The sequence below is a fragment of the Talpa europaea genome (assembly GCF_964194135.1).
Source record: "Talpa europaea genome assembly, chromosome: 1".
Classification (NCBI taxonomy): domain Eukaryota; kingdom Metazoa; phylum Chordata; class Mammalia; order Eulipotyphla; family Talpidae; genus Talpa; species Talpa europaea.
In genome coordinates this window covers 131,243,375-131,257,714 of record NC_140073.1, presented here as the reverse complement: position 1 = coordinate 131,257,714, position 14,340 = coordinate 131,243,375, and the positions used below count along the sequence as shown (strand labels likewise).

At 36.2% G+C, this 14,340-nt stretch overlaps 1 protein-coding gene across 1 annotated transcript in view; it reads left to right on the top strand.

Annotated features, from left to right (window-relative positions):
- Window positions 1–13,587, top strand: part of C2CD6 (C2 calcium dependent domain containing 6) — a gene marked incomplete at both ends in the record, with an annotated part of 90,845 nt that extends 77,258 nt beyond the window's left edge. The window contains 2 exons of the mRNA XM_084259488.1: window positions 563–4,231; window positions 13,312–13,587. Of these exons, the coding sequence (XP_084115614.1) occupies window positions 563–4,231; window positions 13,312–13,587 (3,945 nt within the window). The remainder of the gene's footprint in view (window positions 1–562; window positions 4,232–13,311) is intronic.
- Between the last annotated feature and the right edge of the window lie 753 nt (window positions 13,588–14,340).

Below are 14,340 nucleotides of genomic sequence, written 5' to 3'. Positions count from 1 at the left end.
AATTTTCTGAGGCCTAACTAATATTCATCAAAAGGCAAGATTCTACTGTGACATGCAAACAACTGGGTGGAGCACACAAATCATTGTTGTAATTCTCAGACTTAAAAGCAGGTTATATATGACCCTCAAATCAATCTTTAAATAGTTTTATGATACCTTTAGTGAAATAACTACTACTACTACTTGCTTTGCATTTTTTAAAAATTTCCTATATTGCTCCTAAAATGGGTAGGACTTAGATCCTAATGCTATTGTCTAAGCAAATGCATCTAACACTGGAAATTGAGTTCTGAAAAAAACTGTGAGTGCCTTTTAAATATTTTTTAAAATTCCAGGTATAAAAATTCCAGTCATGAATACAAAATAATATCACAATTAAGAGTTTTAAAATTATACATCAAATTTTTATTTCAATTTCAAATATTTTACATAATTAAAATTGACTTTGTAGACAGTAAGAGGATGAACAAATTGACAAATTGCTCAGTGAATATTCAGTAGAAAATTTATTATAAATTCAAAATAAATGCTATAGAATTTCTTACTTTTTTTAATATTACAGAAATTCAACATTAAGGATGGGTTTGATCCTCTTCTAAGGGATATTAACAACAAAATGTCAGCCAGAAAAAGGAAAGACCAAGATATATACAAACGTAGAGAGAGTTTAAGTGCCGAAGTTATAGAGCATGAAGACCAAGATCCTCCTTACCCAACACATTCAAAAACTGCAAGACCAATTAACTTAGTCTTCATCCGGACCCCTGATACCATCACAATAAAGGCTTTAGACACTAAGAGTAACTTAGCTCATGATCCTGATATCACCCCAGTAAAGATTACAGATATTAGGAGTAAGTTAGCTGGTGGTCCTGATGTGGCCCTAGTAAAGACTCCAGACACTAAGAGTAAGTTCGCTGGTAGTCCTTATATCACCCCAGTAAATTCAGTAGACATTAAGAGTAAGTTATCTGGTGGTCCTGATACTGACCCAGTAAAGACTCTGGACACTAAGAGTAAGTTAGATGGTGGTCCTGGTATCCCTCCAATAAAGACTCTGGACACTAAATGTAAATTAGCTCATGGTCCTAATAGCACCACAGAAAAGACTGTAGATACTGAGAATAAGTTAAAGGAGAGAATACCAAGTGTATATTCACCAAACTTTGAAGATTCTCCATCAATGATTGAAAAAGCAAATACATGTTGCCTTTCAAATTCATTAACCCTTACTCCCAGCATAGAAAATTTAAAACAATCAATACTTTTCAAGTCAATTTTAGATAAAAATGTGGAAAACCCTCTGGATACTTTCTTTTCTAAAGGAGAAGCTCCTATAGAGGGCAGTGAAGCAAGAGAAGAAAGTCCTCCTTCTCCATTTCTATATGTTTCTACTGAACCAAGAAATAGTTTGCAAGACCAACTACTTGAAAACAGTCAAGATTTAAAGAGCTGGGTTTTAGAAAGTGATACTTTAAAGTCTCATTTAAGTCAAATAATTAAAAATGTTGCTACAGATTCACTTTCAGAAAGTAGACCAAGAAGCTCTCCAGAAGTAGAAAGAGAACTTGTCACTGGAAAACACTTTGAGGCTGGTGAGGTAGATTTTCCAGTTAAAAAAAAGAGTAGTTTCAAAAAGAAACATTTACAAAGTGAAGTATCTGTCTCCAAACCAGGTTTAAATGGCATTGCAAATGATTATGATATAAAGCAAATATTCACTGCACCATACTTCTCAAAGATAGGCTTGAAAGAATTGAGTGATTCACAGATGGACTTGCAGAGTCAATTATCTGCAGCTTGGGAGACTTTATCTCCAACTATTTTAGTTCACTATAAAGAAAAAGAAGAAGAAACAGAATTACAACAGGCCAAATCTGTTATAAGCCAGATATTACAGTCATTTCCTATAGATACTCTTGTAGAGTCTGGGATAATCAAAGTGGTAGAATTAGATAAAGAATACCAGAAGAAAATTTTGCCAGATACAGAGACAGCCTTTGCTGAAGATAATTTAAAGCGTTCCACAGAGGATTATTCAAAATCTTTTGGAGAGCAGAAAATACCCATCATTTACAAAGAAACCATTCCCTTTAATAATGTTGAGTTTATAGACAATGGTCAAACCATGTCTTCAAAAGATTCAGAATATCAGTCAACACCCGACAAAAAAACTGATTTGCCAAGTAATGGTCAGAGGCTTGATAAAGAAGAAAATGACCTAAGCTCTACTTTTGAAAATTTAAGTAATTTGTTAATGGGTAACCTTCATGAGTCAGATATTATAGCTTTAAACTCCCTTTTAAAAAATATACTTAATGTTTTTTTCAAATATGGTCAGTCTGAAAGAAGAGCACCAGAAAAAGAATTAGAAAGACTAATTCACCATTCTTTTCTAAATAATACAGAAGACCTTGAAGCAATAAAACAATTTGATAAAACAGATGATACAGACAGAAAACCTATTTTGAATCCAAAGCTGTCTGCATTTCTAGAAGAACTCTCAGAGTCAGAAATAAAACATTTTAAATCTGAATTAAGTAAGCATATCCAGCATTATCTTTTAGAAAAACTTTCAGAATCAGGACATATCACCAAAGAGGACTTACCAAAAATCTATCACAATCTGTATTTGATGAATAAGAAAACAGAGCTGGAAGTGCAAAGTGTTTTTCTGGAGAAATATTCAAAAACTGTAAAAGAAATTATGTCTTTCGTAAACAATTTCAATCATCATTTTATAGATAGACATTTGGAAATAAAGCTAAGATCTTTTTTAACTGAAATTCTCCAAAACCATTTCCTAAAAAACCTGTCAGAAAGCAGTTTATTTAAAGAGACAGAATCTGAGACTATACACTCAAACATTTCATCTCTAAGAACTAAAAGTGCCCCAATATCTTTTCGTGAGTTAGAACAAGATATATCAAGGGAAAGTTTTGGCAGAAGACGTGACATAAATATGAAATATCCTTTAAATAAATCTCTTCAAAACTATCTTAAAACTATATCAGAAAATGACCTATTAAATATAAAAGCTAATTTAAGGAAACTCCTCCAGAGCACTTTTATAGAAAAACTTGCACAATCAGAACTAATCACAGAAAGTCAATTAGAGAAGATCAACCAGCAAATAAATTTGATGAATTCTAGTTCTAAACCATTAAAAAGCATAAAGCCAGTTTTCTCTTTTGGAGATGAACATCAGTTTATGGAGGAACATTCAGAGAACCAAAATGAATTTTCAAAAATTGTTCAGAAACCCAAGGATTCTGAGGATAGATTTGCAGAAACAGACAGAAAGGAAGAAAAGGAATATTTCCCCTTGCACAATATTAAAGAAAAGTTATCAGTTATTAAGGAACAGAAAAGATATCATCCAACAGAAGAATCTAAAACACTAAATGTAATTAAAGTACAACCTGCTCCCAACAAAAAGATCCAGATGATTTCATTAAATAAGTCACCAGAAAGTCTTACTGATACAATGTTTAGGAAACAAAGGACAGAAATTGGCTTCATGCAGCTTCCAAGAGCAGAAAATACTGTTTTGAAAACAGAGATTCAAGACCCACATAGTTGGGGTGGTAAATCAAAAATTACTCAGCCAAATACCTGCTTTGAAAGAACACTGAAAACGAAGTTCTTTGAGAAAAATGAGCATAATGACAGCTATAAATTGATGCTACAGGAAAAACATGAAACAGTACTGTTGCCAAGTCCAAGAATCCCTAACTGCAAAATGCTAAATAAAGAATATGTAAACAAACTCACTTTTGCCCCCAGGCAGAATAACTCTTTAACTCATTTCAATTCTGAGGCTGGGAGAGTAGATGATCAGTATTGTCAGAGATTGAAAGGAAATAATAATAATAATAAAAAACAACATTTTGTAACATTTTCACAATACAAAAAAGAAACACAAACTCTCTATACAAACCCAAATGAAATTTACAATGAAAAATATGACATGGTCCTGGAATCACAACCATTTAAATACAAAGTTGTGGAATCGGAGAAAAGCTCAAAATCACCCCTCTTCCCAGAAGTATTTAAGAGAGAAAACCTAAAGCCTAAGGTCCACAAAGAAAGAGACCATGTCAGCAAACAAAAGAAATCACTTAACAGGATGGCTAGGATACTACCAACCACATTGTCCTCCCCAAGAACTATTCTAAGGAAATCTGTTCCAAAGACATTGCTTCACTGGACTGCAAGAAGAACTATACATGTAATAATGTTTTTCTAAATTTTCTACTTCTGTAGTTGGCAAATTTCTGTAAATAATCTACTTTAGGTTACATATGTCTGCGTGCAAGTGTGTGTGTGTGACATGCATTGCCTCAAGATATACAGGCCTTTCAATTAAAAAAAAAATTCTTCTGACTTTCAGATATCACCTCATTTGATTAAAAAATGCAATGACAAGACCAGGGGACTGTTAACCCACTTAGTGCCTTGTATAAAATGAAGGACACCCTCTGTGGAGCATGAATTAGAAAAAGCTGCCCTTCCCCCTGAACAGACAATTTAGGCTGACAGTAGAGCTGGGACAGCCAGCCCTACCTGAATTTTAGCCCCAACTTACCTCTTGTGTTATACAGGCATAAACCTGTAGAACCATTGACAGCAGCTGTGAACAATGAAAACAGCTGGAATTATCTTTTCATGTAGATAGAAGTCATCTTTTTTCAAGTCACAGAATTAACTTTGTTTCAGTGAACAAATGTAAAGCTCCTACTATGTGCCAGTTACTCTGCTAGCAGTAAGGATATGCAAAATTTATAATCTATTGTAATATAAATTGTATTTTTTTTGACTTTTTAAATTTAACTTTTCTTCTGACCACCATCTCTCTGCTATATCATGTGCTGGTAGTCTTGTGGATTCAAATCTATTTTTAATATTAATATAAAGCAACTAGGAAGGTAAATCCTGCTACTAGGCCTTATACAAACTAATTCTAATGCAAAGTTAAAATCTAGGAATGGATGGAAGAGACTAATTTTAATTTTCTTAATAACTGCTCTTCCTTGTTAATATATAAGCTAACATATTCTTCATTTGTGAAAATTATAAAGTTTAAAATTGATAATGTGGATAATTCCATCTTTAAATGAGAAGATAGATCTAATTTCAGAATGGTTGCTTAGAATTTGTTTTCCATAGTAAAACAAATTACTCGTTTTAGTAAATGCTAAAGAAAATTAGCAGCAAGTTAAACATCATCAGCATAGCCTATAATCTTTGGATTTCTCTCTTCTATTTAAATTCAGTAATTTAGTATTGAGTGCTTATGTGTGTGGAGGTGCATGTACATATTATATAAAAAAGTAGAAACTAGGTTCATAGTTTTTGCAAAAGAAACTTTCTGAAGTTCCTTTAGACAACTGGAATCTTTAATATCATTTTTTTTCAAACAAAACAAGAAATTGTATTTGGTATATGGTATAAGTTCCTATAATATTTCAGAACCTTTATCCTCAGAGCTGGCAAGGGATATAGAATTGTCTTTACTCCCCTCTGTTAAAAACCAATGATGCCTAATTTTTTTTCTCTCTAGTGAAGTTGACAACAGAGAATTGAATGGTAAGAGGGCATTTGTCAGATCATCAGAAAGACTTTCACATCTGATCCTCCAAAATTCAAAAATCTCGCAAAGGACTCAAAACAGAGGACAGAGAAATTGAAGTAGGAGCATTCAGAAAATAACCAGTGGTGTGAGTCTCCATGTTCTTCCACTGGCACTCCAGTAATCAGTTGTATCAACTGTGAAGCAAAAATTATATAATTTTCAACACCATAGCAGGAATTCCCTTATATATGGGGTTTACCTAATTGTTTGATGCATATAAGAAAGAAGAAAAATGTTCCCTTTTCCACTGCAAAATCCAGGCAAAAATGTAATGTACATAGAATTTGTCTTCTGACTCTTCATAGTCTATTTTTTGTAAATTTCTTTCTTACTGTCCTAATTCTTCCTGGTCCGGCATTCTTCCCCTCAGCCTTCAATTCTATTAATCCACTCCCTCCTCTCCAAATCAAGCAGACAATTCCTTTTGAGTGACCATCTCTGCAAAAGGGACAAGCTGCTCAGATTGCAGAGAAAACTAGTTTACACTAATATGAAAATAATTAATAGCTCCCTACCCTTTTAGGGATACTTGTGGATTATTTTTTTTAAATAATAAATTTTATTTTTATATTCCCCATACAATTGCAGCCCCCCCATTCTGACCCCAATCCCTCCCCTCCCGGCCCTCACCCCCCAAAAAGTGTCTCTGGTTCATAGTTTTTTGTTGATTTTGATTTTCACTTTCTTATAGTTATTCATTTTCCTGGTCCCTTATTTAAGTTTTCTAGATTTCTGCTATGAGTGAGACCATCCGGTATTTTTCTTTTTCTTTTTGGCTTATTTCGCTGAGCATGATCCCTTCCAGCGCCATCCATGTTGCCGCAAATTGCATGTGTTTATCTTTTTTGAATGCTGAGTAATATTCCATGGTATATATGTACCACATCTTCTTGATCCAGTCATCTATTTTTGGGCATTTGGGCTGTTTCCAAAGCTTAGCTATTGTAAATAGTGCTGCTATAAACATAGGGGTGCAGGTGTTCTTTGGAATTGATGTTTCTGTGTCCTTTGGGTAAATACCTAGGAGTGGAATTGCTGGATCATATGGAAGCTCTATGTTTAGTAGGTCCAGAAATCTCCACACAGCTCTCCATAGTGGTTGGACCAGTTTGCACTCCCACCAGCAGTGCAGAAGAGTTCCTTTTTCTCCACACCCTCGCCAACATTTGTTGTTGCTAGTTTTTTTAATATGTGCCATTCTCACTGTGTGAGATGGTATCTCATGGTAGTTTTGATTTGCATTTCCCTGATTACAAGTGATGTTGAACATTTTTTCATATGCCTGTTGGCCATTTGCATTTCCTCTTCAGAGAAGTTTCTTTTTAGCTCTTCTGCCCATTTTTTGACTGGGTTATTTTCTTTGTTGTTGTTGAGTCTCATCAGCTCTTTGCAGATTTTTGTGATCAGTCCTTTATCATTAGTGCTGTGTGCAAAAATGTTCTCCCAGTTGGTGGGGTTTCTCTTTGTTTTTGTTATTGTCTCTTTTGCTGTACAGAAGCTCTTTAATTTGATGTAGTCCCAGCTGTTGATCTTTGCCTTCACTATCACTGCTTTGGGTGATGTGTCTGTAAAGATGTCTTTGATGTGCAAATCACGTAGTGTTTCGCCTATATTTCCTTCTATATATTTTATGGTTTCAGGTCTTATGTCTAGTTCTTTAATCCATTTTGAGTTGATTTTTGTGTATGGTGTGAGGTAGTGGTCAAGCTTCATTCTTTTGCATGTAGCGACCCAGTTTTCCCAGCACCATTTATTGAACAAACTTTCTTTGCTCCAATGCATAGTCTTTGCTCCTTTGTCAAAGATTAGTTGACCATAAATCTGTGGGTTTATTTCTGGACTTTCTATTCGATTCCATTGGTCTGTGTGTCTGTTCTTGTTCCAATACCATGCAGTTTTGATGATTATGGCTTTGTAGTAGAGTTTGAAGTCTGGGAGTGTGATGCCTCCATTCCCTTCTCTTTTTTTCAGGAGAACTTTGGTTATTCGGGGGTTTTTGTGATTCCATATGAATTTCATCAATAATTGTTCTATTTCTTTGAAGAATGACATTGAAATTTTGATTGGAATAGCATTGAATCTGTAGATTGCTTTTGGTAGGATGGCCATTTTAATAATGTTTATTCTTCCAATCTATGAGCAGGGGATGTCTTTCCATTTCTTTGTGTCTTCTTCTATTTCTTTTAACAGTGTTTTATAGTTTTCTTTGTATAGGTCCTTTACCTCTTTTGTTAGATTTATTCCCAAATATTTGATTTTTTTTGTTTCAATAACAAAAGGGATGGTTTTTTTAATTTCTTCTTCTTCAGATCTATTGTTTGTGTATAGGAAGGCTACTGACTTTTGCTTGTTGATTTTGTATCCTGCCACTTTACTGAACTGATTGATGAGTTGAATTAGTTTTTCTGTGGAGTTTTTGGGGTTCTCTATGTATATTATCATATCATCTGCAAATAGTGATAGTTTGACTTCTTCTTTTCCTATTTGGATTCCTTGTATGTCTTTCTCTTGTCTTATTGCTCTGGCTAGGACTTCCAGTATTATATTGAAAAGCAGTGGTGAGAGTAGACATCCTTGTCTTGTTCCAGATCTTAATGGAATTGCTTTCAGCTTTTCACCATTGAGAATGATACTGGCTGTTGGCTTGTCATAGATGGCCTTTATGATGTTGAGGTATGTTCCTTGTATCCCAAGAATTTCAAGGGCTTTTATCATGAATGGGTGTTGCACTTTGTCGAAAGCTTTCTCAGCATCTATTGATATTATCATATGGTTTTTATATTTCGTTTTGTTGATGTGTTGGATAACGTTGATTGATTTTCGGATATTGAATCATCCTTGTGTCCCTGGAATGAATCCTACTTGGTCGTGGTGAATTATCTTATGGATACATTGTTGGATTCTGATAGCTAAAATTTTATTGAGGATTTTTGCATCAGTGTTCATTAGGGAGATTGGCCTGTAGTTTTCCTTTTTTGTGTTGTCCTTGTTCGGTTTTGGTATTAGTGTAATGTTGGCTTCATAGAACGTGTTTGGTATTGTCCCTTCCTTCTCAATTTTTTGGAAGAGTTTGTGAAGGATAGGCACTAATTCATCTCTGAATGTTTGGTAGAATTCATTTGGAAATCCATCAGGTCCTGAGCTTTTGTTTTTGGGGAGGTTTTTGATTACCATTTCAATTTCGCTAATTGTAATTGGTCTGTTTAGGTGTTCTATTTCTTCTTTATCTAGCTTTGGGTGATTATAGAGTTGTAGGAATTTGTCCATCTCCTCTAGATTGTTGAACTTGTTTCCATACAACTGTTCATAGTAGTTACTGATTATTCTTTTGATTTCTGCTGTGTCTGTTGTGATTTCTCCTCTTTCATTTGTGATCCTGTTTATTTGTGCTTTCTCCCTTTTTTCCTTTGTGAGCCTGGCTAGGGGTTTGTCTATTTTATTTATTTTTTCAAAGAACCAGCTCTTGGTTTCATTGATCTTTTGGATTGTTTTTTTAGTTTCAATTTCATTTATTTCTGCTTTGGTTTTTATTATTTCTTTTCTTCTACTGGTTTTGGGGTTTTTTTGTTGTTCTTTTTCTAGATCTTTGAGCTTCGAGATTAGGTTGTTTCTTTGCGTTCTTTCTTGTTTCTTGATGTGAGCTTCTATTGCTATATATTTTCCTCTTATTACTGCTTTTGCTGCATCCCATACATTTAGGATATTGGTATCCTCCTTGTCGTTCAATTCAAAGAATTTTTTAATTTCTTCTTTGATCTCCTCATTAGTCCAGTGGTCTTCCAGTAGTGTGGTTTTTAATCTCCATGAGGTAGGAAAGTTCCTTGCCTTCTTTTTATGGTTTATTTCTAGTTTGATGCCTTCATGGTCAGAAAAGATGGTTGATATGATTTCAATCTTGGTGTATCTGTTGATGTTTGTCTTGTGCCCCAGTATGTGATCGATCCTGGAGAATGATCCGTGTGCGCTTGAGAAAAATGTGTACTCTGTTTTTTGGGGGTTTAGTGTTCTATAGATGTCTGTTAAGCCCAAATGCTCTAGGTCCTTATTTAGAGCTTTAGTTTCTTTACTTATTTTTTGTCTTGTTGATCTATCCATTGTTGATAGTGGTGTGTTGAAGTCTCCCACTACGTATGTGTTTTCTCTGATGTCTGTTTTCAGAGAGAACAACAGTTGTCTGATATATTTTGGTGCTCCTTCGTTAGGTGAGTATATGTTAATGAGTGTTATTTCTTCTTGAAGTATTGTCCCCTTGATCATAATGTAGTGACCATTGGGGTCTCTTTTTAATTTTTTGAGTTTGAAGTCTGTTTTATCTGATATAAGTATAGCTGTTCCTGCTTTCTTTTTTGGTCCATTTGCTTGTAGGATTGTTTTCCATCCTTTAACTTTGAGCCTATTTTTATCTTTTGTAGCTAAATGTGTTTCCTGGAGACAGCAAAAGGTTGGGTTTTGTTTCTTAATCGAGGCCTCAACTCTGTGTCTTTTTATTGAAGAGTTTAGTCCATTTACATTTAGAGTTAATATTGATATGTTAGCATTTGTATTTGCCATTGTGTTTGTCTTTCCTTTGATTTTATTTATTTATTCTTTTAATAACTTTTTTTTTTTGGCCTTTCATTGTTATTCGTCCCTCTGAGGTTCTGGCTTTAGGACTCCTTGTAGTATTTTTTGGAGTGGGGGTTTAGTCGTAATGAAATTCCAGAGTTTCTCTTTGTCTGGGAAGGTCCTTATTCTTCCTCATAGAGGAAGGAGAGCTTTGCGGGATAGAGTATTCTTGGTTGGCATCTGTTTTCTTGGAGTCTGTTGACTATGTCCCTCCACTCTCTCCTTGTCCATAGTGTTTCTTCAGAGAAGTCTGATGTCAGCCTGATTGGTTTTCCTTTGAATGTTATCTGTTTCTTCCCTCTTGTCAGCTTCATTATTTTTTCCTTGTCCTGGATTCTTGGGAGCTTTACTATTATGTGTCTTGCTGTATTTTTCCTTTCGTTGTGGAAGTTTGGTGTTCTTCTTGCTTCTTGTATATCAATTTTCAGCTCCTTCTTCGCGTTTGGGGAGTTCTCTTCAATTATCTCCTGGAATATTTTCTCTGTTCCTACATCTCTCTCCTCTCCTTCTGGAATTCCTATAACTCTTATATTTCCTTTCCTCATGGAGTCAGATAGTTCCCGAAGTCTTTCCTCGTTCTTTTTCCTTCGTACTTCTCTTTCCTTTTCTGTTTTGGTTCTTTTTATTTCTGTGTCTTTAAGAGTACTTACTCATTCTTCCATTTCATCTATTCTGCTTTCATTGCTTTTCCCAGAGTTCTTTAGTTCCTCCATTAATTCTTTGATCTCCTGCGTTTCTTTTGCTTCCCTCTTTAGGGACTCAATTTCCTTCTTCTGATCATTGTTTTCCTTTATGTGTTCTGTCAATTTTTTTAATCACGGCAATTTTAAATTCTCTTTCTGGAAGGCTCAGAAGTTCTTCCAAGTTACTGTCGTTGCAATCTGGGGGGTGGTTTTCTTTTTGTGGTGTGCTTCTTTCCTGAGGAGTTGTTAGGTTGCGTGTGGTTCTTCTACTCCCTACTGTCTGTTTTCTAATTTGTCGTATGCATTGGGACACTGTGTTGCTTGGACTGGCCAGCATCTTGGGTGAACTTCTCCGCTCCCCTCTGGCTCCTCCAGGAGCCATCTCTGGCTTCTGAGGGAGCTTTCTGCTGGTTTCAGGAAGTCTTTACTGAAGAAATGTCCCTGTTCTAAAATGGCAACGCGGGACTCAGTCCCTGAGCATCCGGTCTCAGGCACACTCTTCTGCACACCCGGTCTGCCCCGGCCGTGGGTGCCTGTTCCCTCTGTGGGCTCAGACTGCTGGTCGGAAGGGGCCTGGCGTGAGCTAACTTCCCAGCTGGCCACTGTCTCCTCCAGGAGCCTTCTGCCCTTTTCAAGCAGTCTTAAGAAATTTCCCTGTTCTATGGGGTGTTTGTGAATTTTTTTTTCTGGTCGCTAGGTGGCGCCAGAGAGTTCTCCTGTTGTCCTTGGGGGGCTGTTTTTCGCCACCCCCCACCCCGTGGGACAGGGAACAGAGCGGGAATGATAGGGTAAACCTCAACGGCTTTGGGGTGCTGTGTCTGCCTTGTGCCCCACCGTTGTGGAGAACCCACACCCCGAACTTCGTGCCCCGGGTCTCAGTTCCAAAGCCCTCAGGTCCAGGACGTGGGCTGTAGCCCAGTTCAGTGGCGCGGGAATGGCGCCTTTTGCACCCGCTCCCGTGCCTGGGCGCCTGGTTCCTACTTACTCAGTGAGGGACTTTCACCTCAGTGAGGGCCTCCGCGCGTCTCCCCGCAAGCCTAGGTCGCAGGCGCGGGGACCTGGGCAGCCGCGATCCCGATCCGCGTTTGCTTTTCAAGCGCGCCAAGCGCGCCGCTTTTCCGCGCAAGCTTACCCACTGGCCTGGGCTGTGTGCGGGTCTCCAGAGTCTCTTTGTTCTTCTCTAATGGCGCCCGGAATCCTGCAGGGTTCTCCACAGCTCCCGTTCATGGGGTGTGGTGGCTGCAATAGTTCCTTTCCACTCCCAGTCCCGCTTGTTGCGTAGTTTGTTCTTGTTGGTCGTTTTGGTTTGTTGTTTTCCTCCTCTCTGCTGGTCGGAGAGTGCCGACTCTGTGGGTGGGGGAGGGGAGCAGGGTTCTGCGCTTTCCTCCCTTCTGGTCCTCTTTTATGGCCACTTTCTTCTTCAGGTAGTTTGCTGGAGTCACCCGTTTATCTTTCGTGTCCCAGTTCTCACTGGGACCTGCCGCTTTTCTTCCCTATTAACTTTTTTTTTAATGGGAGATCTTACTCGCAGTGTCTCCTCGCCGCCATGTTGCTCCGCCCCCCTATTTCACTTATCGGATTATTTTATTTTTATTATAAAATATAGCCAATGATGACTGGGCATCATTGAGATTGTACTATAGACTACTGAATTGTACACTTTAAAATAATTAAGATGGTAAATTTTATCTTAATTTTAAAAAGAAATTGCTTATGGAAAATTTCACACTAAATTCAAATAAAGAAAACAAAGCAGTAGCCATATTATATAAAATTTGAAAAAGGATAAAACAACCCATAATCCGACCAGCACCTTAACACAAGCACAATTTTTTTCTTTTATTATTTTGGTGTGTATCAAGTTATTTTCCTGAATGTTTTACTTATTTACTCTCCAAATGTACACAGATTTTTATTTTAATGCAAACATTATAACCATATTCTAGATGCTAGACTTTGTGTGTGTATTAAAGATATTTATTAGCTATTTATAGTTGGATGAGATAAAAGTAAAATATAAGAGTACATAATTTATATTTGGGTGAAGGGAGAGAATTTTGGAGGAGATAAATTGTGGAATAGATTGACTAAGAATTTGACCCCTAAGAATAGCACCTCTTAAGTTTTTCCAGCCTCATATATTCCTTTTCTTTGAAATAACAGCTCTTTTGAAACAACACACTCTTCTGAATGTATGATTTCTTCAGTAGTATTTAATGAGAGGCATTGGGTAAGTAAGTGTAGGGTCTGAATTTGGGAACTGTCTCTACAGCATTTATCGTCTATTCATTGATAACTGTTGATATTACAAACTTTAGTCCTTGTAAATTTAAAATTTATTTTTAAGAAACTTAACTCACCAACCTGATCTTCTATTTTAATATTTAGGATTGTTCGGATAGATTTGAGGATCTACCCATGACCTCATTTCAGCATCTTGAAAAAGCAAAATCAAGAGCAAGGCTTTTAGGAAAGAGCACAGATGATAGCCATCATCAGTTAAAACATTTTGCAAGACCATATACTGCTCCAGAGGTTAACAAAAGACGAGAAAGCTACACTGGAAAATATACAAGTCTTCGAATGGTTTCAGCAGGTTTAGCTCATACAAACGATACAATCCCAGGTTATGAAATCCATAAACTGCAGCAAAAAAAAATTTAAGACTTGAAAAATGTTCAGTCATTGTTGATATTATCTAAATGTTAAATAAGTAGAATGCTTGTGAGACCAACCATTAGATTATCATTTCTCCAAATAACAAAATGGTGTGGGGGTCTGTTCTTTTGTGTGATCAAAGTCAGCAACTAAATGTCATCCTACTAGAACCATTTTGTTTTAATTAAAATGAAAAAGAAACACTTTGATGTAAATGTGCTTTTGTTTATGAATTTTAGGGAACAAATCCTATTCATATTCAGTTCCTATTCATTAGTAAAGTTTTATTTCCGAGTTTTTCTGCTTTTCTACTTCATATTCATATAACAATCTCATTCCAAATTCACAGTTGACTTCCCAAATCTTGTTATGATTTAAATTCTACCTGTCCATATAGTTCTCTAGGTCTCTTCTAGCACTATACTTTTTATCTTTTAGCTCTGTATTTCTAGATTCAACTAAACACATTTCTCTAGACCTACAGAGCTTCTGTTAATTTAGTATCATCTGACATTATAGCTTTTTACACTATAAAGATAATAAAGAACAGATTGAATACTTATTTCTGAGGCATCTCCTCAGAATGATGGAGTGATGTTCCAATTAACTTGAGAAACTATGATGGACCTCTTTAATAACAAGAATCTATGGAAGTGGCATAAAAATATAAAAATAGCATACAGTAATTAGTTAAATCAACACAGGCTTTAAAAGACTTGAGATTTGGCTCTATTCCTAGCCAGCTCTGCATTTGGATTT